Raw genomic sequence first — 22,093 nt, 5'->3', positions numbered from 1 at the left:
GGCTACTGTTGCTAGGAGTAGGGCATGTTAGTGGGAGAGGCTTAGAGTTCTCCCTCTCCCTCCACGGCCACACACAGTCTCTCCACATGAAGTCCATGCGATGTTTCCAGTCTTAGGGACACTAGAGTGTTGAGGAGACCCAAGTCCATAATGAGGAATGTTCAGGAAAAGATGAATCGCTTGGAGAAGGAGGGGAGGCAAGTCCATCTTGATAGGAAACCCTAAGGTTTGCCTACTGATAGAGAAAATCTTGTAAAAGGGACAGAAGCAGCATCTTCTGCAGTCTACCTAGTTCGGCTAAAGGACTAGAACTTATTTCTGAGTATGATATGGGCTGTGTGCGTGGTGGGGGGGTGTCAAATGAGTGGACTTGTGGGCTAAATAAGTTCTCAACCTGTGGACCATGACCCCTTTCACAGAGGTCACCTGTCAGCTATCCTGCATATCGGACATGTACAATTCACAGCACTATCAATTTTACAATTATAAAGTAACACTGAAAATAATTTTATGGTTGTGGGTCACCATAACATGAGAAGCTATATTAAGGGGTCACAGCATTAGGAAGGTTGAGAACCAGTGGTCTAAATGAAAAAAAAAAAAAGTAGCCTGTCTGTCGCTTTGCTAAAGAGAGTGGTTGACCCTAGATGCTCATAGGACCTTTGTGTCACCATGTGTTACAAATACTTTTAAAGACCACTTCTCTGCATCTGATGTGGTTTCTATTGCTTTGAACTTGCAGAAATTGATGCAGAACGTTGGCTGGGTTCTATCGCATGAGGCCTCCGAGCTGTAACAGACAGCTAAGAGCACGAGAGGGTCTTCCAGACAGCGAGAGAGAAAGCCAGAGGCCAAGGGTGCTGGTGTAACTGTGGACGCACAGTTGGGATTTAGCATCCAGCACTCCTCTGTTCCCTCTGTCCCACTGTTCATTATGTATAGAAGTTTTTGCCTGCGCGTATTCCTGTGCGCCATGTGTTTACAGTGCTTGAGGAAGCCAGAAGGGGGCATCATATTCCCTGGAACTGAAGCCACAGACCATCATTGTAAGGTGCTGGGAGTTAAACCTGCGTCCTCTACAAGAGTGCGCTTAACTGAGCCATCTCTCCAGCAGCCACCTTCACTGTTCTTTAGTGACAGTACCTCAGCCTTTCTTAAGGTGCCCCTTTGGAGGGACGGCCTCCATCTTCTGGCATGTCGGGTATCAGACCAACTTGTTACTTGGACACTTGTTACTCTCAGCCGGTAGACGATGGTCTCAGAGGTGTGAACACATCCCTACTATTAGGCATTTATTTTGTTATCAGAAGTGACGTGACTTACACTGGCTTCATCTCTGTAGGGAGCACGTTCAAGGTGCAGATTTCCCGGGAGGAAGGGGATTCCTGAATCCGCATCCCTCCCGCTGGGAGGAAGGGGATTCCTGCATCATCCGCATCCCTCCGCATCCCTCCCACTGGGAGTTGCTCTGATCCAGCGACTTGTGATGTGTTGATCTCCTCCGTAGCTTTCTTTTCTTTCTTTTTTTTTTTTTTTCTTTTTTTCGGAGCTGGGGACCGAACCCAGGGCCTTGCGCTTGCTAGGCAAATGCTCTACCACTGAGCTAAATCCCCAACCCGGTAGCTTCCTTTTCTGGTGGCTTACTTATTCTCCTAGAGAGAATGCCTGCGAGGAGATGGGTTCATGGATGCTCGGCCTTTACCACGGAGGGAGGAGCGAATGGAGTTTACATGTTAACAAGTAGCTTCCCACACCGGGGGAGATCTGTGCCTCTCCATTTGTGTAGTCTCTTCCAGGAAAATCAACATTGATTTTGAGAGAATTAGTGAAGAAAAGAGAGGGCGTGGAGCAATCCAAAATTAGCCTGCAGCCAGTGAGATGTAGCCAGAGTCCTAAAAGGACAGGCATCTGGGATTTTGTCCAGATTCTGGGGGGGCCGGTGCCAAGGGGCAGAGAGCAAAGAGCAAAGGCACGGAGTAATTATAGGGCAGACAAAGGAGCCTGGGCACACGGAGGTGACACTTGGAATTGTGACAAGGAAAAGGTGCAGAGGACTAAGTCTCCTATGTGTAGGTTTATGCTGTGATGCTCGTACCACACACCAAAGTTCAGTGCATGCGCTTCCTGGGTCCATCCTAGCATCTGGGCAGGTGCTAATCACACACTGTTTTAACCCTGCCCTGACTCATGTCGCTCCCTTAGACAGATGAGCTGCTTTGGCTAAAGTAAACCGGAGCAGGGCTGGGAGCTGAGGCAGGGACGCTAACACTGCGGTCTGTGTTCTCCGTGGCATTCTACAACCGTCTAGTGAACCGAACCGGGACTGAAACTTAGTCCGGGAGCGTGAGAAGAGACACAGTAGAGAGAGCACAGTCAGGCCTGCTCACTCCCCAGCACACAGCACCTTCTGTTTCAATGCCTTTGTCTGTAAAATCAGTCCATTAGGAGGGAAACTCGAGATAACACAGGGAAATGGTTTGAAATACGGTCGCACCATGGGGATGACTATCTGTCCCAACTCAGTTCCTGCTCTGAGATGAAACTATTCAGGGCTGGGGATGTAGCACGGAGCCAGCGGGTTACCCCTTGTGCCCTCTTGTGAGGGGGTTGATCAGGTCACAGGTGCCAGTACGAAAAGCGAAAAGCGATTCCGGGGACGATGGCTCTCTGTGGGAAGTGGTATGTTTGCAGAGAAGGAAGAAAGGGGTCCTGGAGAAACATTGCCAGAAGGCAGAGTCAGGGGGGAAAAATCACCACAGCAAGAAGAGTCCCAGCAGCTCTGTGGGATGGGAAAGCACCTAAGGAAAGTAGGTGGAGCCCTGGGCTGGGGAGTGGGGGTGGGGAGGGGAGGGCCTTGTAGAGCATGCACCATGATGGGGAGTGACAGGTCCTCTCCACCAATGAAACGAGCCATTTCAAGCCAGATTGGAGTCTAGAAAGACAGGTTTATTGGGAAGCAACTCTCAGGTGGTCCCAAGGAAGGAGGCCAGGGAAGTCGCCATGGGGTGGGAGGCAGAGGCGAGGGGAGAAAGAGCAGGAGAGAAAAGCTCAGGATCTGAATCCCAACAGGGAGTAGGGAGTCTGGTTGCTAAGAGGAGAAGAGAAGCCCCTGAGTAGAGGGTGCCCTGAGCAACCATACATCTGGACAGCATCTGACAGAACCCAGAAAGGACCCACGGCAGGAGATTGCATGGCTGCAGGTGCAGGGCCTGGACCCAAGCAGGGGTGTGGAGATGCGGGGAGTGGGTGGGCGGATGAAGAGATTTTTGGGAAGTAAGTTGGGTGGGTATGGGGCTATGCCTGGAGGAGAGGAGCAAAAGGAAGAGGAGTGATCTCTGCCTGGGGACCTCCACCAGAGAAGCATCCCACACTGAAGTTATCAAACTCTGGGCACATTGCTATTTGGGTTCCCGGAGTGCTCTGAGAGGCAGGAGATATGACGTCAGGTGGATAGGGACAGTGCCCTCAAAACCATCAGCTAGCACATTTCACCTGACATGGAGTCTGGGAAGGACTGAGTCCCTGTTGTGGCCCCTCACGGGCCACATGTCATGAAGACACACAGCTCTTTCCCTGATGGAGTGGACCTCGTTTGTGAGATTAGATCAAGCCACAGCATGTCAGCGGAAAGTAGATCCCCTCCAAACGAGGGTGCACTCTAAACGAACGGCAAAGCCTCCTGGAAAAGGGCAGCCTCAAAGAAGAGAGGCCTGGCTGGGTAGATACATATGGAAGGGAGGACAGCCACCCAATACCCTGCGTAGGAGAACGATAGATCGCTGTGTTCTTCTGGGAGGCAGCGGGGTGTAGACCGACTGCTTGTACAGAGTATCAGTGGGTGATGTTGGCTCTCTGAATCCAGCCGTGAGTGCAAACATTTGCTCTTGGGCTGGAGAGATGGCTCAGCAGTCAAGAGCACTTGTTGCTCTTACAGAGGACCTGGGTTCAGTTCCCAGTGCCCACATGAAGGCTCACAACCCCGATAACTCCAGTTCCATGGGATCCAACGCCCCTTCTGACCTCCGTGGGCACTAGGCATGGTGAATACGTATGGGTAAAAACACCCAGGCTGGTAAAATAATGTAAAACTACAAGTAGAAACGATGATTTGACTTCCTATTCCATCGGCTCATTTTACTACCATCCCAGACAGATATGGCAGGTGGCAACCACATGTCCAGGCGACATGAAAATTGTGTGTGTCTATCACTGCCCACCCCATGGAGGGCTTTGTAGTCAGAGCAACGTTGTTAAGTAGATGTGAGTACCCAAAGGAAAAGGAGAAAATGCATCTAATTCGATTCTGTCTGGGGACACTGTAACAGAATACTTGAACCTGGGAAACTTACAATGAAGATAAATGTTTCTATCAGTTTTGAAGGCTATCAGGGTGGTGGCATTACTGTCTCCCATGGGCGTTTTTATTGTAGCACACAGGGAGGCCAAAAGAAAACCTACCTTAGAAAGTCTTTTTCTTTTCTTTTCTTTTCTTTTCTTTTCTTTTCTTTTCTTTCTTTCTTTTTTTTTTTTTCTTTTCAAACCCTTGTGTCGAGGGCTGACTTTCAATAGATCGCAGCAAGGGAGCTGCTCTGCTATGTACGAAACCCCAACCCAGAAGCAGGTCGTCTACGAATGGTTTAGCGCCAGGTTCTACACGAACGTGCGTTAAGCATGACAGGCGAGAGTTGGAGAGCCTTTTATCACATTAATCCACCATGACCTAAATACTGCCCGCTAAGTCCCCACATCCCAAATTGGTGGAGTTGTAGATTAAGTTTGCGATATCTGAATTTGGGAGAATCAAGCTCAAGCCAGAGTAGACTTTTTCATAATCTGAGGTATCCGAGTAGCCATCTGGATGCCCTGCTGCAGGAGAGAAAGGACAGTTTTCCTGGGGCAAGAATCGGATAGGCGTACTGCAAGAGAGAGTGAATGAATGACTCCTGAGACGCTGCCTGTAGGCTTCAGTAACCGCTCTCTGTGAATCTCTGTGTCGTAGGATTCACCACGGCTCTCTGTGAGTCAGCGAAAGTTTATTTTGATTGGCGGCTTTAGAAGTCTTGGGCCGTTGTGTGTTGCCGTGGGGCCTGTGGTGAGGGAACACTTCATGGCAGAGAAAGCTTGTTGAAGCCAGTGGCTTAGCTCATGACTGCCGGAAAACAAAACAGAGAGGAAGGGACAGGACCCCAGTGTCTGGTCAGCCTCTCGCCAAGGCTCCACCCCTTAAAAGTTCTACCACCTCCCCAGTCGCATGCTGGTTAATTTCTGTCAGCTTGATACAGAGTCTGAGAAGAGGGAACCCCAACGGAGGAACCGCCTCTGTCAAAGGGACCTCCAGGCACAACTGTGGGGCATCGTCTTAACCGATGAGTAATATGAGAAGGTCCAGCTCTCTGTGGGTGGTACCACCGCTGGGCAGGAGATCTCGGGCTGTATAAGAAAGCAGCTGAGCAAGCCATGGGAAGCAAACCAGTCAGCAGCATCCCTCCATGGCCTCTGCATCAGCTCCTGCCTCCAGGTTCCTGCCTCCAGGTTCCTGCCTCCAGGTTCCTGCCTCCAGGTTCCTGCCTCCAGGTTCCTGCCTCGTCTTCCTTCCATGATGGACTAGAAGCTGGAAGCTGAAGTAGGTATTTCCCCCCCGCCCCCACCCCAGCTGCTTTTGGTCAGTAGTTTATCACAGCAACAGAAACCAAATGAGGACAATCCCCATGGGCTAGAGTGAAACCTTCACCACTCAGACGCAGGGCTGTTGAGTCTGACACTCTTACTCTAGACAGCCTCCAGTCTAGGCTTTCTGCTTTGTGTCCCTGCCATGTCAGCCCCGCTGTCCAATTCCCCCCTCTTTAAGGTGACAGAAACAGCTCTCGGTCTGTGTTTTAGATCAATCCAAAGGTGCTTACACCAGGGGAGAGGGGGTGCACACTCCCCTGGAACACCCAATGAGGCCTGAGCTGATGAAGGGTTCCACCTTCTCCGTCTGCAAGAAGGAAAGGAACCACAGCCCCCAGGAGGCCCAGAAGCTTCCAGGTCCCTCAGCTCATTACTGCCCTGCAGAACCACGCACTGCCCACTTACAGAGAAAACATTGGTCCTTAGCATCCTTGCTTTGGGGCAACTTACCCACGGGGAACACACAAGTAGTTCAGGGGCAGATTCAAGGCTCCTCTTCAAGCAACGTGACCTACATTGTATATTATTAAACCTGGAGAGGAGATAGAGTTTGAAAAATGCTTTTAAGCTAATGAACATTTTTGGTGGTTCTTTTTGTTACATCATGGGAAAATCCCCAAAGCAAAGGGGGAAAATTACTGGGTGTCTTCATAAAGCATCTCCTTTGTGTGAGTATATTCCATGAGATGAAATGTGCCGGGTAAAGAGAGCTTTTCTTCCAGTGGAAAAGAGGTCTTCGTAACAAAATGAAGCAACGCTGAGTTACATTTCCTTGTTCAGGCCTGAGGTGGAAGCTATGCCCATAGCACTGCCCGTGTCGTCTGAACTTCATAAATCACCATTGTGCCTCCCACTCGGTAAGGTACACCACCTCTGTGACCCAGGATCTGACCTGTTCCTTCCATTCTATCTGGTAGGCAATAGCTTTGGGTAGACATCGCAAGGTGTGCTTTTTATGCTCGGCGTGCTGTATTAGAGCACATAGCAAATTGAACGTGGTAAGAGAGGGTCACATATGATACATATATGATATTGCAAGCCCATTAAAAACTGTCTGGACCCCCCCCCCAAAAGCTTGGAGATTAAAATAAAGTCACACACACACACACACACACACACACACACACACACACACACACCCCTCTTATTCTCAGCAACAACTGTGTTCTGATTGGTTGGTTCCTCGTAAGCCCTGACATTTGAGGACTTGAGGACCCTGCAAAGGTGCTGACATCTTGCTGGGGGCATCTTGCAACAGCCAGGGCTTCCAAGAGACACAGCCTTGTCAGAGGCTGGGAGATCAAATGTGGCAGCTCCCAGCCCCAGTCCCAGCCATTTGTGCTGTCTTCATATAAGCCACTTGCCTATGACAGGTACTTCTAGCTGACAAAAGACCGGAATCTCTTGCTCTAGTAATGTTGGTAACCTAAAAATATCTGGCTGAAACAATACAGTTGGGGGCTGCCCTACCGGGCCGTACCACTAGTGCTGAGACTCATTTAAATCCCATTCCTGGTTAGAGTCATCTAAGTCTTAGTTTTCTTCAGGGATTCCTGGTGGCAGGGACACTTCTCTGGGCTTCAGGGTCCAGCAGGGAACATGATCAAACAAAGACTTTGAGGTCACTGCTAGTTGCTATGAGAGATTATCTCCGGGACCTCCTAGAACAGGTTGCAGATGGGACCACCAGGTCATGCCCCCATATTCTCCTGGGGGTGACCCCAGAAGGCCTCATCTTGTCTCACTTCTTCTGTGGCTGTAAAGTCTTCTCTGGGGACAGTTTCTGCTTCTTGAGTACTAATGCTGCTAGCTGGCACAGGTGCCTGAGCTGTCCTGGTGACCTCACTTGTCCTGGCAGAGAAGATGGCCGAAAAGCAAATGTGCCAGGAATAACTAAGAGGGTTGTACTGGCTGGTTTTGTGTGTCCACTTGACACAAGCTGGAGTTATCGCAGAGAAGGGAGCCTCCCTTGAGGAAAAGCCTCCATGAGATCCAGCCGTAAGGTATTTTCTCATTAGTGATGAAGGGTGGGTGGTGCCATCCCTCGGCTGGTGGTCTAGGGTTCTATAAGCAAGCAAGCTGAGCAAGCCAGGGGAAGCGATCCAGTCAGCAGCATCTGCGTCAGCTCCTGCCTCCCAAGTTCCTGTCCTGTATGAGTTCCAGTCCTGACTTCCTTTGGTGATGAGCAGCAATGTGGAAGTGTGAGCTGAATAAACCCTTTCCTCCCCAGCTTGCTTCTTGCTCATGATGTTTGTGCAGGAATAGAAACCCTGACTAAGACAGGGGCTCTCTTGTTGGCATTTTCTTCTTGTCTTTTTCTATCCTTCAGAAAAAGGCAGGGCTAGAGAGTTCTCTGACTTTCCTCAGTTCCACACTATCTCCACAGTGGTCCGGCAGTGATCCCAGGATTCTCCATCACTGAAGTTGTGATATGGGCTGCTAGAACCCTCCGGCTACTGATGGCTGTTTATCCTCCTAAGCTTTAGGCCTGGAAGCATGCCTTAGTTCAGGGCTGCTGTGTGTGAGGTGAATCCATGGAGAAGCAACAGGACCCAGAAAACCACCCTGTCATTTAGGAAGATGCTTAGCCCTCTGGAAAGAGACAGGGTCATTTAAGCTTTCTTGTCAAACCTTTCCTAGTACCCTGACAAGTCAGGCAGAGTGAATGCCATCCCTCTACCTCAGACACAGAGCCCATGTCATCGTCCTGGCAGGCACAGAGAGGCCCTTGGTAAATATGAGGGGGATAAAGGGATTACATGCAGAGGACAGCTTTGAATAAATGAATTGATTGAGCAAATTTAAAATTCAATTTGAATCATGCAAGAAAAATGAAGAAAGCAAACAAGACCGTGTCAAGGTTTGGGTTTCTGCCAGGTACAATCTGTCCTTCTGTTGAAGAAAAATCATCCTGACACTTACATGATAAGGTAGGCCTGTTGGGATAAGCATCAGGACTTCTGCAATAGGGAGAAAGATTAGCTCCCTCCATGACAGCACCCAGCTGAGGATTAATAGCCAGCAAGCCAATGGGTGACAGGGTAGAGGGGAGAAAGTCACTAGGAAGGGAGATCCCTACAGAAGGCAGGTCCGTGTGATCAGATATGAAGGGGTCGTGCTATAGCTCTCACCCAAGGACAAGACTCCATAGGCAGGACCCAGGCAAGGAGGTCAGTTAGAGTTTGTTCTAGTATCAAGCTATATCTGTCACAGATTGACAGATTTGTGTCTTTCTGAATGCAATGATGGGTTGATGGAGGATATCAGAGAGGGATCTCATAAAGTACAGGAAGCAGAGGGCACCCTGAACTAGTGAAGCACTGAGAGAATCTCTGTTGTGACATTGGCATAGCCATGTCAAGGAACCTCAAAGCCTCACACCCACACAGAAATGGCAAAGTCTTCCTCTGGTCCATGTATTGACAGGGTGGTGTGTGGGAAAATGTCTACTATAGCTCTCTTCCCCACCTTCATGTTGACAGTGTGGACTGAAAATTCCACTGTAGCTCCCCTTACACATACCTAACCCTTATGGACTGGTGACTGTTCCCAAACAGAGATGGCTCCTACCCAATTAGCTAAACTTGCCCCCAGGTTTTGCCGTATATAATAACCCTGCCTCCGTGTTTTATGGGTGTGTAGTAATCCCCCCCTCCTTGTACAGATGTGTATAATAACCCTACCTCCCTGTCAACTCTATATAGACATGGTGTTTCTCCAGCAGAGAGCTCAGACCAATCCCCTGTGGTCCTATCTCTTGCTTCTCTCCCTTTCTCCTCTTGCCTCTCTCTCCCCCTCTCTCTCTTCTCTCTCTTCTCCTCCCCCATCTTGTATATGTTTATTCTTTGTTCCCTTGCTTACCCCACCCCACCCCACCCCACCCAGGGCCAGGTCCAAGTCCCTGGAGGCTGTCCAGGATGCAGCAAGAAAGAGAGAGAAATATTGAAACTATTAACTTGCAATGTTAGAGATAAGGGGCTCAGTACCTCGATATACTCAGCAAATGGCCTCACCAATAGAATGCATCAAGCAGAAGGCAGAACATTAGGGATGTAAGACAGAAGGAATGGGTTAGAACATTCAGACAATGACAAACGTAAAATAAAGAAGGAACTGACTTACAAGGTCAGTGGGGTTCTCTAAGCCAAGGAGAGGAGGAAAGAAGCCATGCAGGTACAGGAGATATTTTTAATGCCAAACTAGACCAGGCAAGAACTTTCAGGCACTTGTATTATAGAGAGATCTCTACATGTTAATAATGTAGTGACCTAAATGCCAGTAGGCAAGTCAACCAGAACATACACACATACCCAAAAATCAATGAAAAATCAGAGTTAAGTGACATCATAATTTAAGTGGACTCAAGAGTTATAAACATTGATACACATAGTAGGACTGGAGTAGACATCTACCAGGGAGATTGATACACATAGTAGGACATCTACCAGGGTATTTGACACAACAACCAAAAAGTACGCATTCTCCCCAGCTTCCCAGGGCACCTTCCCTGAAGTAGCTCACATTTGAAAATATAAGCCAAGACTTAAACAAATACAAGAAAATTAGGCCTGGAAAGATGCCGTATTAATTAAGAGCACTGGCTGCTCTTACAGAGGACCTAGGTTCAATTCTCAGCACCTACATGGGCAGCTCACAACCTGATGCTCTCTCTGGGCTCCTCAAGCACTACATATGAGCTTTGTAGCCATATAGGCAAAGCACTCATGTGCATAAAAATAAAAAAATGAATATTCTTTTAAAACCAGAGAAATCTCAAATGAAAACTCAATGCTTCTCAAGGTCTTCAAAATTAAGAACAAGTCAAACCAATAATTGAAGAATCAGTAATAAGGATGAAAGCAGGGATTAATGAAGTGGAAGTAAAAAGAGCAATTAAAAACACCAGCGAAGCACACAGTTGGTTCTTTGGTAAGATAAACGAGATTGGTTAATTCTGCACTAACCAAAAGAAAGAGAAGATTCGACTCACTAATGCTGTGGTGAACAAGGAGGCATCACAACAGACACTGAGGGCAGTCAGAGCAGCATTAAAACATGATTTGAAAAGCTATTCCAGTAAACTTGGAAAAAAGAAAAAGATGGATGGATTTCTAGATCTACCCAGATTAAACTAAAGAGTTATAAACAGATTGATACACATGGTAGGGCTGGAATAGCAACAAAATGTCTTCTATCAAAAACAAACAAAAACCCCCGAAGCTGTAGCCCAGGTGGATTCACAGCTGAATTCTACCAGATGTTTAAATGGCCGATACCAGTATTCCTTGAACTGGTTCATAAAATAAAAGAGAAACAATACAAAGGAATGCTTCTAGGTTAATTTTGAGGCCAGTATTTTCCTGCCATTCAAATAAGATAATGACAAAATAAAGGAAGAGGGGAAAGGAAGGAAAATAAAATTATAGGCCAATCTTCCTGATGTACAAAGAATCAAAAATTGTCAATAAAATACTTGCAAACTGAATTCAACTCCACATGAAAACATGGGCCACAATCCAGCAAGTATGACGGTTCAACGTACCCACTCAGCCATCTTGCTGGTCCCCCTATTAAGTTTTATTTATCCTCAAAGAAGAATAAAATTAGCCAGATGTGGTGGTTCACAACTTTAGTCCCAGCACTCAGGAGGCAAAGGCAGACAGATCCCTGTGAGTCTGAGGCCAGCCTGGTCTACAGTCTATAGAAGTAGGTCCAGGACAGCCAAGGCTACACAGTGAGACCCTGTCTCAACCCCTCCCACGCCCTCACCAAAGAATATTATCATTTCAAAGAAGAATGAATAAAACTGAAAATCATTGTACCAGTCAAACTCAGGACAAATCAAGCATGTTTTCATTGATTTGCAGACCCTAGATTTTCTATAAATAATAACAGTATTCGTGTGTCCATATAATCCAGTTGTGTGTGTGTGATGTGTAAGCTGAAAGGAGATTCAAGGGTTGAGTGGGGAGGGAGATGACTCAGGAAATGGGAAGGGAATGGGAAAAGGGGAGGGGGAAAGGAAGACCTGTCACTTGGACCTCCATGAATAAGGAGGGTAGAAGGGAAATTCAAATGCTGTGCTCACTCACTGTTTGTGGAATGATGTCTTTTTTTTTTTTTTTTCGGAGCTGGGGACCGAACCCAGGGCCTTGCGCTTCCTAGGCAAGTGTTCTACCACTGAGCTAAATCCCCAACCCTGGAATGATGTCTTAACAACCGTAAATGCCATTTAATGGTGCTAGTACAGGACTCGATTTCCATATTCAGACATTCACCGTGGCAACTGGGTGGAGGATAGGATTGCAAGAGAGGCTCAAGGGAGTGACAGGTCAGTTTGGAGGCTGTTGATACACCCTTGACATGGTGACAGTGATGGGATGTGTTAGGTAGCGTTGCTGTCACATGACGAATACATGGGCATAAGAGGGACCTGGGGAGGAAAGGGTTCATTTGGCTTATGGGTTGCAGTCCATCACTGAGGGACACCAAAGCCGGAACTGAAGCAGAGACCATGGAGAAATGCTGTAAGCTGACTCGCTACATTTCTTATAGAAGCCAGGTCCACCTGCCTAGGGATGGTACCACCCACAGTGGGCTGAGCCCTCCTTCATCAATTAGCAATTAAGAAAGTGTTCCTCAGACATAAACATATTGGCTCTGGGCAATTCTTGAGGCCAGTTCTTCAAGCTGAGGTACCCTCTTCCCAGGCAACTCTAGATTTGTTTTAAATTGACAGCTGAAGCAACTATGACAGACACTTATCATGAGGGTTATGTCTGATAAACAGAGTGTAAGTTGAAAATATTGGCCTGGAGGTAAAATGTTCCTTACACTCAAGCACTATAAACATGCTATTAAAGAATATCATAAACCAGCAGAGCATTTATCATATCTAACATAGGTGCCATCCTACATCATACTATAGATGTGACTCCTGTCATGGCCATGGGGCTAACTGGAAGCTGGAGTCATTACCACTAGCCAGCATCACACTGGAGGATTGAGCTGCATATGGCCAACACAAGGAAAGATACAGATTGAAGAGACATAGTAAACAAAGTTTCTACTGAGTGTGTGTTGGTTTTATTTGGTTACAAAGTCAAAAACCTGTGAGTGGAGGCACTGTCTGTCAGGGAACACACACTTCTTAGGCCATGCATGGGAAAACTGGTGAGAAATGAAAGCCGGGAGAGGGGAGGGCCCTCTTGGCTGTCAGTTCATGGCAAGTGAACTGACATGCTATGTCCTGGAACGAAGAAGACTGGGCCCACCCTCCGCTGAGGTACAGTCCAAGCCACAGGCATATTAAACATATTAAAACGTTGTCGTAGTAAACAAGCCTCCCATTCTCCACAGCAAGGCTGGGCTTATTAATCAGGTTGCCTGAAATCTGTGTTTTTAATGAGGCCACCAGCTATGCTGTGTGGCAACTCAATAACCCCTTTGGGGCTGCCCCTCCCCCTCCACACCTCGTTGTGCTTAACAGGCTGTGTTCAGAAGACAGGCCCATAACTCTTTTTGACAGAGTGTATGGATAATATTCATCGTGTAGGGCGAATGTTGTCATGTCATGTTTGCAAAGTGTGATGGCTTTCTGGTCTTTGAAAAAAAAATTGGTACCTTGCAAAATTTATCATTAGTCTATCAGGAAAGTGAGCGAAAATGCCTTTGTTGGCGTCTCTTGCTGTCAAATGTGAAATGAAATAACCCAGTTTGTGCTTCTCTCCTGACGGAGTTCAGAGTCTGTCTCTACAAGCTTCGGGAGACAAATGGGAGTTGTTTGCAGACTAACAACCACATGGTGTTGTGTGGTTGTGCCCAGCAGTGGCGAGGGTGTCATTCAGACATTGTACTAATTACTTTTCCATGGTCAAGTTAAAAATACCAGGACTAAGAACATTTGAAAGACTTTATTTTGGCTTCCGTTTCCAGAGGGATAGAGTCCATCCTGGAGCTGGAGAGACGATTCATCGGTTGACAGCACTTGCTGTTCTTCCAGAGAACCCAGGTTGGGTTCCCAGAACCCACGGGGCATCTCTCATAACTATCTTAGCTCTGGCGTTATAAAGCCGGCTTGGTCTAGATCTATATAGAGTTTCAGGCCAGCCGGGGTTACATATTGCGCATGCCCTGTCTTAAAAAAAAAAATCAAACTTTTAGAAAGCTTGTTTTTCATGTGTATGAGTACCTGTATGTATGTGCACATGTATGTGCAGTGCCTGTGGAGGCCAGAGAGGGAATCAGATTCCCTGGAACTGGAGCTTCAGAGGGTTGTGAGTCACCATGGGGGTAACAGGAACCAAACATGTTCTTCCCAAACATAGCTGGTGCTCTTGACTGCTGAGCCATCTTCCCAGAACCAGCTTCACAGGCCTTTTAAAGAGCCAAAGGCCAGCTTGTCCCTGCTTTCAGGAACCGGTGAAGCCACAGTTCCAGTTGTGACAAATCCCAGCTGTCCAAGCCCTTTTCTGTTTGCCTGGGAGTGGCTAAGCCTCCACAGATATGGAAGCATGTGGGGGTCCCTGGCGTTTTGTTTTATTTTGTTTGCTGTACTGGGGATTTGACTTTGGGCCTCACATAAACTAAGTGCTTGTGCTAGCATTGGGCTAGACTCGCAGACATGGAGAACTCTTATTCAGAATGTAACACCTTTCAGGCTCGTCCACTTTGCCACCATTGTCAAGGACCAGTTTCTCTTCTAAGTTTCAGTGACACTGTTGCGCTAACCAGAGTCAAGCCCCAGCTTCCAAAGGTCCCAGAGAAGAAACTGTCTCCTCCTTACCAGCCCAAGGCCACAGCCTGGTTTCTTTCTCAAAGGATATTTTTCAATGCGAAGGATCTCATCCTTTAAGGGACTCCTCCTTCCTCCCCAGGGTCCTCAGGAGATGACAATGGTGTTCATGCACAAGAATCTAATCACCTTCCCTACCCAGAAGGAGTCCTTGCTCCTACTTAGAGCAAGGAGGATCAATCCAGATCTATGGCAGGAAACATGTATGAGAGCTGCTGATATCTTGAGCCAGATGGCAGGAAAGACAGACAGACGAGCTGTGTGTCAGAGGGCATGGGGTGGGGGGGGCGACATGGACTTACTCCATGGGACAAAGCTGAGTACGCTGAGTCTCTGAAGAGGTAATGCCATTGACTGAAACGCTGGTGCTCGCCATCAGACAAACAGCCAGAGAAAGCAAGCGCCACCTTCAACAACAGCCTCCTTGGGTTCTACTGTAGTACCATGGTTTTATTCCAAATCAGCTCCCCAAAGCAAAGGGGTCAGCCTTTAGACTGCCTTTCCCAGGGAATGTATATGGCCAGGAATTGAAATAATGAAGGAAGTTATTACTATCCAGCCGAGGCTCAAACCCAGGCTCTCCCGCATGTACGCTACTATGTTGAACACCCAGCTGGGGAAAATAGTTGATATATAGATCTCAGTGAATAATTACAGAAACCTAGACATCTTGTGTTTCCTGACACGCCCACAGTCACACATCTGCGGGACCGTTATCCCCCCACGATTGAACTCAAGCCCAAGCCAGACCTGAGAACAAATGACTGGAGATTAGAGAGAAGCCAAGAGGCAGATCCAGTTCCAGGTCTGCGCAAGCCGGTGACCTGAGGGAGAGGATGGGGGTTGCTACTCAGATGGGGCAAGGTACTGGAACCTGATTAAACCCAAGAGCAAAGAAGGAAAAACAAAAGAGAGATCGGCAAAGTGTTCTCATGAATTAGGTATTAGAGGCCAAAGACACAGTGCCATTTTATTAAGTGTCTCCCTGGTGGCGTTGTAGTTAGATAAGGAGAGTCTGTAATTTTTACCAATATAGACTAAACTAAGTAAGACTTAGAACACTTATGAAAAGGAGCGGGTAGTATTAAAGAGAGAGAAGGAAAAAACAAGATGGCTTTTTGATTTCTTAAAATTTAACTAGAGCTGTGCAGGAGCCAGGCTAACCCTACCAATGAACCTTTCTTATTGTTCATTTTGAAAAGGGTTTTTGCCCAATTGATCAGGCCAGACTTTAATCTGCTCTCTAAACCAGGCCAGTCTTAAACTTGCAATCCTCCTGCCTCAGCCTCCCAAACACCTGGGTCCCTTGTCATCAACCCAACCAAAGACCTGATAATTACTAATCTGGGTGATGAAATCCTTGAGGAGACCTTTAGTCCCAGCACTCAGGAGGCAGAGGCAGGCAGATCTCTGAGTTTGAGGCTAGCCTGGTCTACAGAGTGAGTTCTGAGACAGCCAGGGTTACACAGAGAAACTCTGTCTTGAAAAACCAAAAGGAAAGGGGATGGGGGTCTGAAGAGATGGCTCAGCGGTTAAGAACATTGACTGTTCCTCCAGAGGATCTGGGTTCAATTCCCAGTACCCCACATGGCAGCTTACAATGTCCATAATTCCAATTCCAGGAGATATGATGCCCTCACACAGACACAAATGCGGGCAAAGCACCAATGTAAATAAATAAAAATAAAAATAAATGATTTTTTAAAAATGGATGAAGCAAATAAATGTGCCCAGGTTTTTCTAACTGCATGGACTGTTTGCCCCCAAGAGAATACAAGCAGCCATTTTGATTGTGCTCTTAAAAATACACATAAACTTTTGCTATCGAAACTGTCTTTATCAGGGTCCTGGTTGTTGAGAGACAGTATCACAGTGGAGCTCAGGCAGATCTGGAACTTACCATGCAGCTTAAATTGGCAGGAAACTTGCAATCCTCCTGCCTCAGCTTCCTGACAGCTAGAATTACAAGCATGTGCCACCATTCCTGGCTTTAACTGCATTAGCTCTCTTTAAATACATAGTTCAGTATTGTTAAATACATTTTGCTAGTTTGCAATATTGATGTGTGTGCAAACTCAGGAAGGCGTGGGCCCCTACAATGCCTTGTGGTCTTGTAAAAGAGAGAGAGAGAGAGAGAGAGAGAGAGAGAGAGAGAGAGAGAGAGAGAGAGAGAGAACCTGAAACTCTGTGACTGCTGAACAGACATCCACCCTCTCCTCCTGCCAAAGCTGTCGCCATTTTGTCTCTGAATTTGCTGACTCCAGGTACCTCAGACAGCCCCACTCACATTGAGACCATTTGGGAGACATTGTTGGAGACGTTTCTGTTACTCTTGGAGTCTCGTTAGTCTTGGCTTCCATGGCATCTGGGCTTTCTACCATGTGTTCTCACACATGATATAATTCCATATCTACATATAACTTCATGTCCCGTTAATGTCCTAAATCATAACCAGGGTGTGAGCTTTAGTTTCATAATGGCTTCTGCTGTCCCTGTGCCGCAGCCTTGCAGAGGCATTTCCAGTCTCCCCTTAGCCCCTAAGTCAGCTTATTTCCTTCCTGGGCTAATTATGGGCTCTCCCGGGCCCTGCTCTCTACCTCACTCCCCTGCTTCACCCCAGCCTGGGAACACAGCTTTAGCTTGGCCCACATAACGTGTTCCGATGTGGGAATGGTTCCACGAAGGTCTTAAGAGTTGCGGAGCAATAGAAAGTCAGAACTCAGGGTGTTCTCCAAATTGAAAGCATCAGGGGTTCGCATTAAAGGAGGGAAATCCCTGCTGTAGGTCTCAGATGTGACCTGGTGACAATCCCTAGCTTTCGAGTTGGTGGAAGCTGGGAGTTGGTTAGGACATTCGAGAAGGTCTCACCTGTTAGTCCAAGGTTATTGGGTCAGCCACAGAGATAGCTAAGGCTAGCTCAACGACTCGACTCCGGATCTGCAACATTCTGACTCAACCTGATTTCTTTCTCTTTTTTTTTTAATCATTTTATTCTTTTTGAGATTTATTTATTTTATTTATATGAGTACACTGTAGCTATCTTCAGACACACCAGAAGAGGACATCAGATCCCATTACAGATGGTTGTGAGCCACCATGTGGTTGCTGGGAATTGAACTCAGGACCTCTGGAAGTGCATTCAGTGCTCTTAACCACTGAGCCATTGCTCCAGCCCTCAACCTGATTTCTAATCAGTCAACTAACCTTACAGAATCTTTAACATGGTTCTGGTTTTTTTTTTTTTTTAAGTATGTTTTATTCACAGTAATGTCCTCAACCATACTGTAATACGCATCAAATCTCCATTTGAGGTTGGTGGTGTGGCTCAGTGGTAGAATGCCTGGCACACGTGTGGGTCTATCTACACCTTTTTTCTTCCTTGTATCAAGCCAAGTGATATTTTGTTGCATATGTTACACATGTTCTTTTAACCTCCTTCCCCTGAAGGACCCTGGGGATGCTTTTTGCCTTTTAACTCCTATCCACACTGCTCTGAATATAGTGTCCAAGACCACTGCTTTGTACACAGTGATCTTTCTCCCCTGGTTTTAAAAGTCCCAGGAAGTCTCAGGTTCAAGGTCAAGGTATGTGAGCATCCCTCCCTCTGAGGGTCCGGTCCACCTCACCTCCACAGAAACCTTGTGTTTTAGTTACGTTTTTATTGCTATGAGTAATCACTGTGACCAAGGCAACTCATGAAAGAAAACATTGAATTAAGGGCACGCTTACAGTTTCAGAGGATGGGAGGCTATAACCATCATGGCGGGGAGGCACAGCAGTAGGCAGGCAGGCATGGTGCTAGAGCAGTAGCTGAGAGCTTCCGTCTGACCCTGAAGCAGGAGATAGAGACTGTGTGAGACCAGGCCTGGAATGGGCTTTTGAAACCTCAATGCCCACTCTCAAATGGCACACTGCCTCCAACAAGGCCACACCCGCTAATCCTTCCCAAACAGTCCCACCATCTGTGGCACAGGCTTTCAGATATATGAGCCCCTTGGGACCATTCTCATTCAAACCATCGCACCTTAGCTCACCACTCCCCATAGCCTGGACTGTGAACGTCTCTACCTTTCCCATGGATGCTTCATTTGAAAGCAAACCAGAAAGTGTTCCTAATAAGAAAACGCAGACGGAGAGAGTCAGAGTGGAAAAGACCTCCTCTTCCTGCTTCCCACTCCATGAGCATTGGCTGCTGAGACAGAGTGTATCTCTAAAGCAACATTTTAAAGGTATGTGAGTGTGTGTATGCACATGCTGTGTGTGTGTGTTGTGTGTTTTACATGTCATGTGGATACCATGCCTGCAAAAAGGTCATTTTACCCCCTGGATCATAAAGGGGTCCAGCAGCCAGACCATGACACACCCAGGCCGACCATGGCACACAGGCGCTCACAGACTTTGTCCCTTTACCCTTGTCCCCCTGCTGAGCTGTTAGATCTCATTCCTGAAGCTCGTCACCAAGGTCTGGCCCCTTATTTGGCCACTGGCTCGTTCCTGAGACCAAACACCAAGGTCCAGCAATCAGAGTCCATTGTTTTGACTAACCCGATAACTAAAATACCCAGCCAGACCTCACTAGCGTGCCCTACCTCGTTCTAACACAGACCTCCCCTTTCCCCAGCAAAGCTGTTTGCTGATGCTTCTGCCCAGTGCAGATTCGGCCACCTTGTCCCTCTGCCCTGCTTAATCAAGGATCTCTTTGCGTTTGACTTGTGCTTGGGAGGTGTTTGGGTATGGTCTGTGCCTAACCGGGGTCCAGAGGGGAGCATCCCACAATGCTCAGGTCCCTTCAGACCTGGAGTTATGGTCGCCGTGAGCCGCCCCAGGTAGGTTCGAGGAATAGAACTCAGGTCCTCCCGCGGAGCGCCAGGTTCCTAATCCATCTTTTCAACTCTGTAATCTGGTGGTTTTATTGAGGATAAATTCTAGGGTGGCTTGCACCAAGTTTTCGGTAGTTTCTCTACTGAAGAGCTGATCTTGTAAATATTTCTGCGTTTTATTCTCAGGGTGGCATAAATACATTTTAAAGTACGAGGTCTCCTCCTTTGTTTTTCTTTTGAAGAAAACTTTTGCCTCCTGCCCCTCTTCCTCATTTTTGAATTACAAATTACAAGTTTACTAGGAAGTTCAAATTCCCTAAGACTTTTGGGCCATTCGCTTAGGGGAAATAGCTGCCTCTCCCCACCCCCCAGTTGTAATACTTTAAGTACTAAAGATATGTGAATGGTTTGTGTAAGGCATAGTAATTATATTTTTATGTATAAAGATAATTTCAAATGAGGCCCAAGCAATTGTTCTAAGCATGAGGATTTGCACATGAGCCAAGAGCCCTCCTGTTGGCAGCGGACTGGGCTGAGAGACCTTGTCATTGGTCACGTTTATAAATGTGTTTACTCCTTGGCGAGACAGGCAGTCAGGGCTGGCACGCCTCAGCTAACCCTCCACCCTTGGATCCCCGAGGGTCTCCTTTTGTGTGTGCCTTGAGTCCTTTCTAGGCGTGTCTGCGCAGTACGGAGACAGTGCTATGCTCAGAGCAGCCAGGCTGTCAGCTCAGGGAGATGCCACTGTCAAAGGCTAGGGGTCTGAGGATTCCCAGAAACTAGGTGGCCCTAGGTTTGCTGCTTCTGCTGCTGCTGCTGCTGCTGCCGACGACGCCGCGCTGCCTGCCCAGCTCCCGCCCCACTCCCGCCCCTCCCTCGCAGGAGGATTTGCCAGCCGCCCCGCCCTCTCCTCCCGAGTCCTCCTCTCTGCAATCGCTGAAGTTATCAGGAGAAATAAGGTAGTCAGGAGACCACATGGAAGTTGTGACAGCTCCCCGGGGCGTCCCTTTGGGAGCCTGCACCTCGGCTTAGGGGCCTCAGCTGACTCGGTGAATGCAGGTGCTGCGGAACCAGCCTGCCACGATGGGCCACCACTGCTGCAAGCCTTATATTTGCCTTCAGTGCCTGGACAAAACGGTACTTGGCTCTTCCTCTCTTCTCCCCCCACCCCCTCCTGGGTCTGGGCAGAGAAGGTGTGAGCATCCACCTCTGGCCCCCGCCTCCTCCTCGCATGCCTGTGTGCTTTGTTGGTGAGCAGGAAGCTCCGGGTTCTCCTTCCAGGGTGCTGGATCGTGAGTGGTGCTTACAGGAAAGCGTTTATTCTCCCGGGCTCTGCAGAGCCTTACATAATATTATGTTCCCGCAGGCTCAGATAAAACTGTTGCATTTTGCAGACATAATAGGAAGGTCTTGAAATTCAAACTGCCAGGGGGATCCTGGGAAGGTTCTTAGTGCATTTTCTGTACCTGGGAAACCTAGGGTGTTCTGGTGTGGGAGGGATATGGGTCAGCTTAGGCAAAATGTTTTCGCTGAGCCAGAGCGAACTTTGAAAGTTTATCCTGCTGGGTTTAAAGAGCATCTCTCGTGGTTGCTAGATGGCCCCTGTGAGAGAGGAAGGCACAGGGGTCTAGTTTGTTTCATGGCTTTCCTGTCACAAAGGGGTGACACGGGGGCCAACACCTGATGAGCCAGGGACTTTGAGGGTTCAATAGAAGATTCATAGGCAGAGAACGGAAATGGACTTAGGGAAAGCACTATAGAGTCTGCAAAGTCTGGTTTTGCTGTGGGCTGCTTCCTGAGGGTGTGTTGTTTATAATTCCATCTCTAGATAACTACTATCAAAAGCTATTCTCTGTGATATATATTTCATCAAAGAGGCATGAAATGGAATCTCATGGGATACAGGAAGCCTGAAATTGCCTCCTTTTTACCAGGTGGCATCAACTAGGAGATAGCTTGGAGTCTAGTATGTGACCAGGTGAAAAGGAAATATATGGTTTAATTTAAAACTCATTACAGGGCAGTCCCTGGGGATCATCTCTGTCGGTTCTGCTCATGAACCCTGACCTCCTGTGGGCTCACACACCATCGCAGAAAACTAAACTTGAAGCTCACTTTTGTTCTGGGGCAGGCATTTCAGGGAAATTTGGCTTTTGTTGGCCAGAGTCAGAACTTAAGTTGTATGTGTGTGTGTGTGTGTGTGTGTGTGTGTGTGTTTTCAATAAATCAACATACATTTCCCACCAAAGCCACTCTTTCCCAAGAGATGCAGCTGCAAGAAGAAGTCAGAGAGCTTTATGACAAGAGTTTGCTAAAGGCAAGGTAATATTGTAAAGGTGGTATTCCTAAACCCAGGTCCAAAAGTTCCAGAAATAAAGCCAGGCACAGAGATGGAGCCTCAACTCCTGAATGAGGTGGATAAGGTGGATAGAAGCTGAATTCAAAGCCACAAGGACAGCATAATAAGATCCTATTTCACACACACACACACACACACACACACACACACATACACACACACATACATATATATATACACATACACACACACATATATATATATATGAGAGAGAGAGAGAGAGAGAGAGAGAGAGAGAATCTTTTAATCTTTTAGAATAGAGAATTTCCAGGTGTCATGGTGCACACCTTTAATCCCAGCACTCAGGAGGCAGGGGCAGGCAGACCTCTGTGGTTTTGTGGTTAGCCTGGTCTAACAGAGCCAGTTCCAGGTTGGCCTGGACTACATAGTGAGACCCTAGAGAGAGAGAGGTGGAGATCATCTTTTTGGTGTGAGAATAAGTGATCTTAA

The 22,093-nt window shown here is 47.5% G+C and overlaps 1 protein-coding gene and 1 long non-coding RNA gene across 9 annotated transcripts in view; one reads left to right on the top strand and one right to left on the bottom strand.

Moving 5' to 3' along the window:
• Positions 1-22,093, top strand: part of Mtus2 (microtubule associated scaffold protein 2) — a 373,086-nt gene that overhangs the window by 308,182 nt on the left and 42,811 nt on the right. The window contains exon 1 of one of the 6 annotated variants that reach the window (XM_039089682.2): positions 11,709-20,421. The exons of 4 other annotated variants lie outside the window; for them this stretch is intronic. In XM_039089682.2, coding sequence (XP_038945610.1) covers positions 20,338-20,421 — 84 coding nt within the window. In that variant the 5' untranslated portion in view covers positions 11,709-20,337. Of the gene's footprint in view, positions 1-11,708; positions 20,422-22,093 lie in introns of those variants that run through there. One more of the 6 variants, NM_001100989.3, reaches the window with a different exon arrangement.
• LOC102547400 (uncharacterized) lies at positions 4,681-9,695 on the bottom strand. 3 transcript variants are annotated; one of them, XR_001840631.3, is made up of 4 exons: positions 7,151-9,498; positions 6,310-6,637; positions 6,121-6,202; positions 4,681-5,149 (listed from the first exon to the last, which is right to left on the bottom strand). It is a non-coding gene; the product is annotated as an uncharacterized LOC102547400 (long non-coding RNA). The 3 variants fall into 3 exon arrangements; XR_001840632.3 differs by lacking the exons at positions 6,310-6,637; positions 7,151-9,498 and adding an exon at positions 9,657-9,695; XR_001840630.3 differs by lacking the exon at positions 6,310-6,637 and having other exon boundaries at positions 7,151-7,291.

This window comes from Rattus norvegicus, chromosome 12 (assembly GCF_036323735.1).
Source record: "Rattus norvegicus strain BN/NHsdMcwi chromosome 12, GRCr8, whole genome shotgun sequence".
NCBI lineage: Eukaryota > Metazoa > Chordata > Mammalia > Rodentia > Muridae > Rattus > Rattus norvegicus.
Note: the sequence above shows the minus strand (reverse complement) of the source record. Positions and strands in the feature narration are given on the sequence as shown.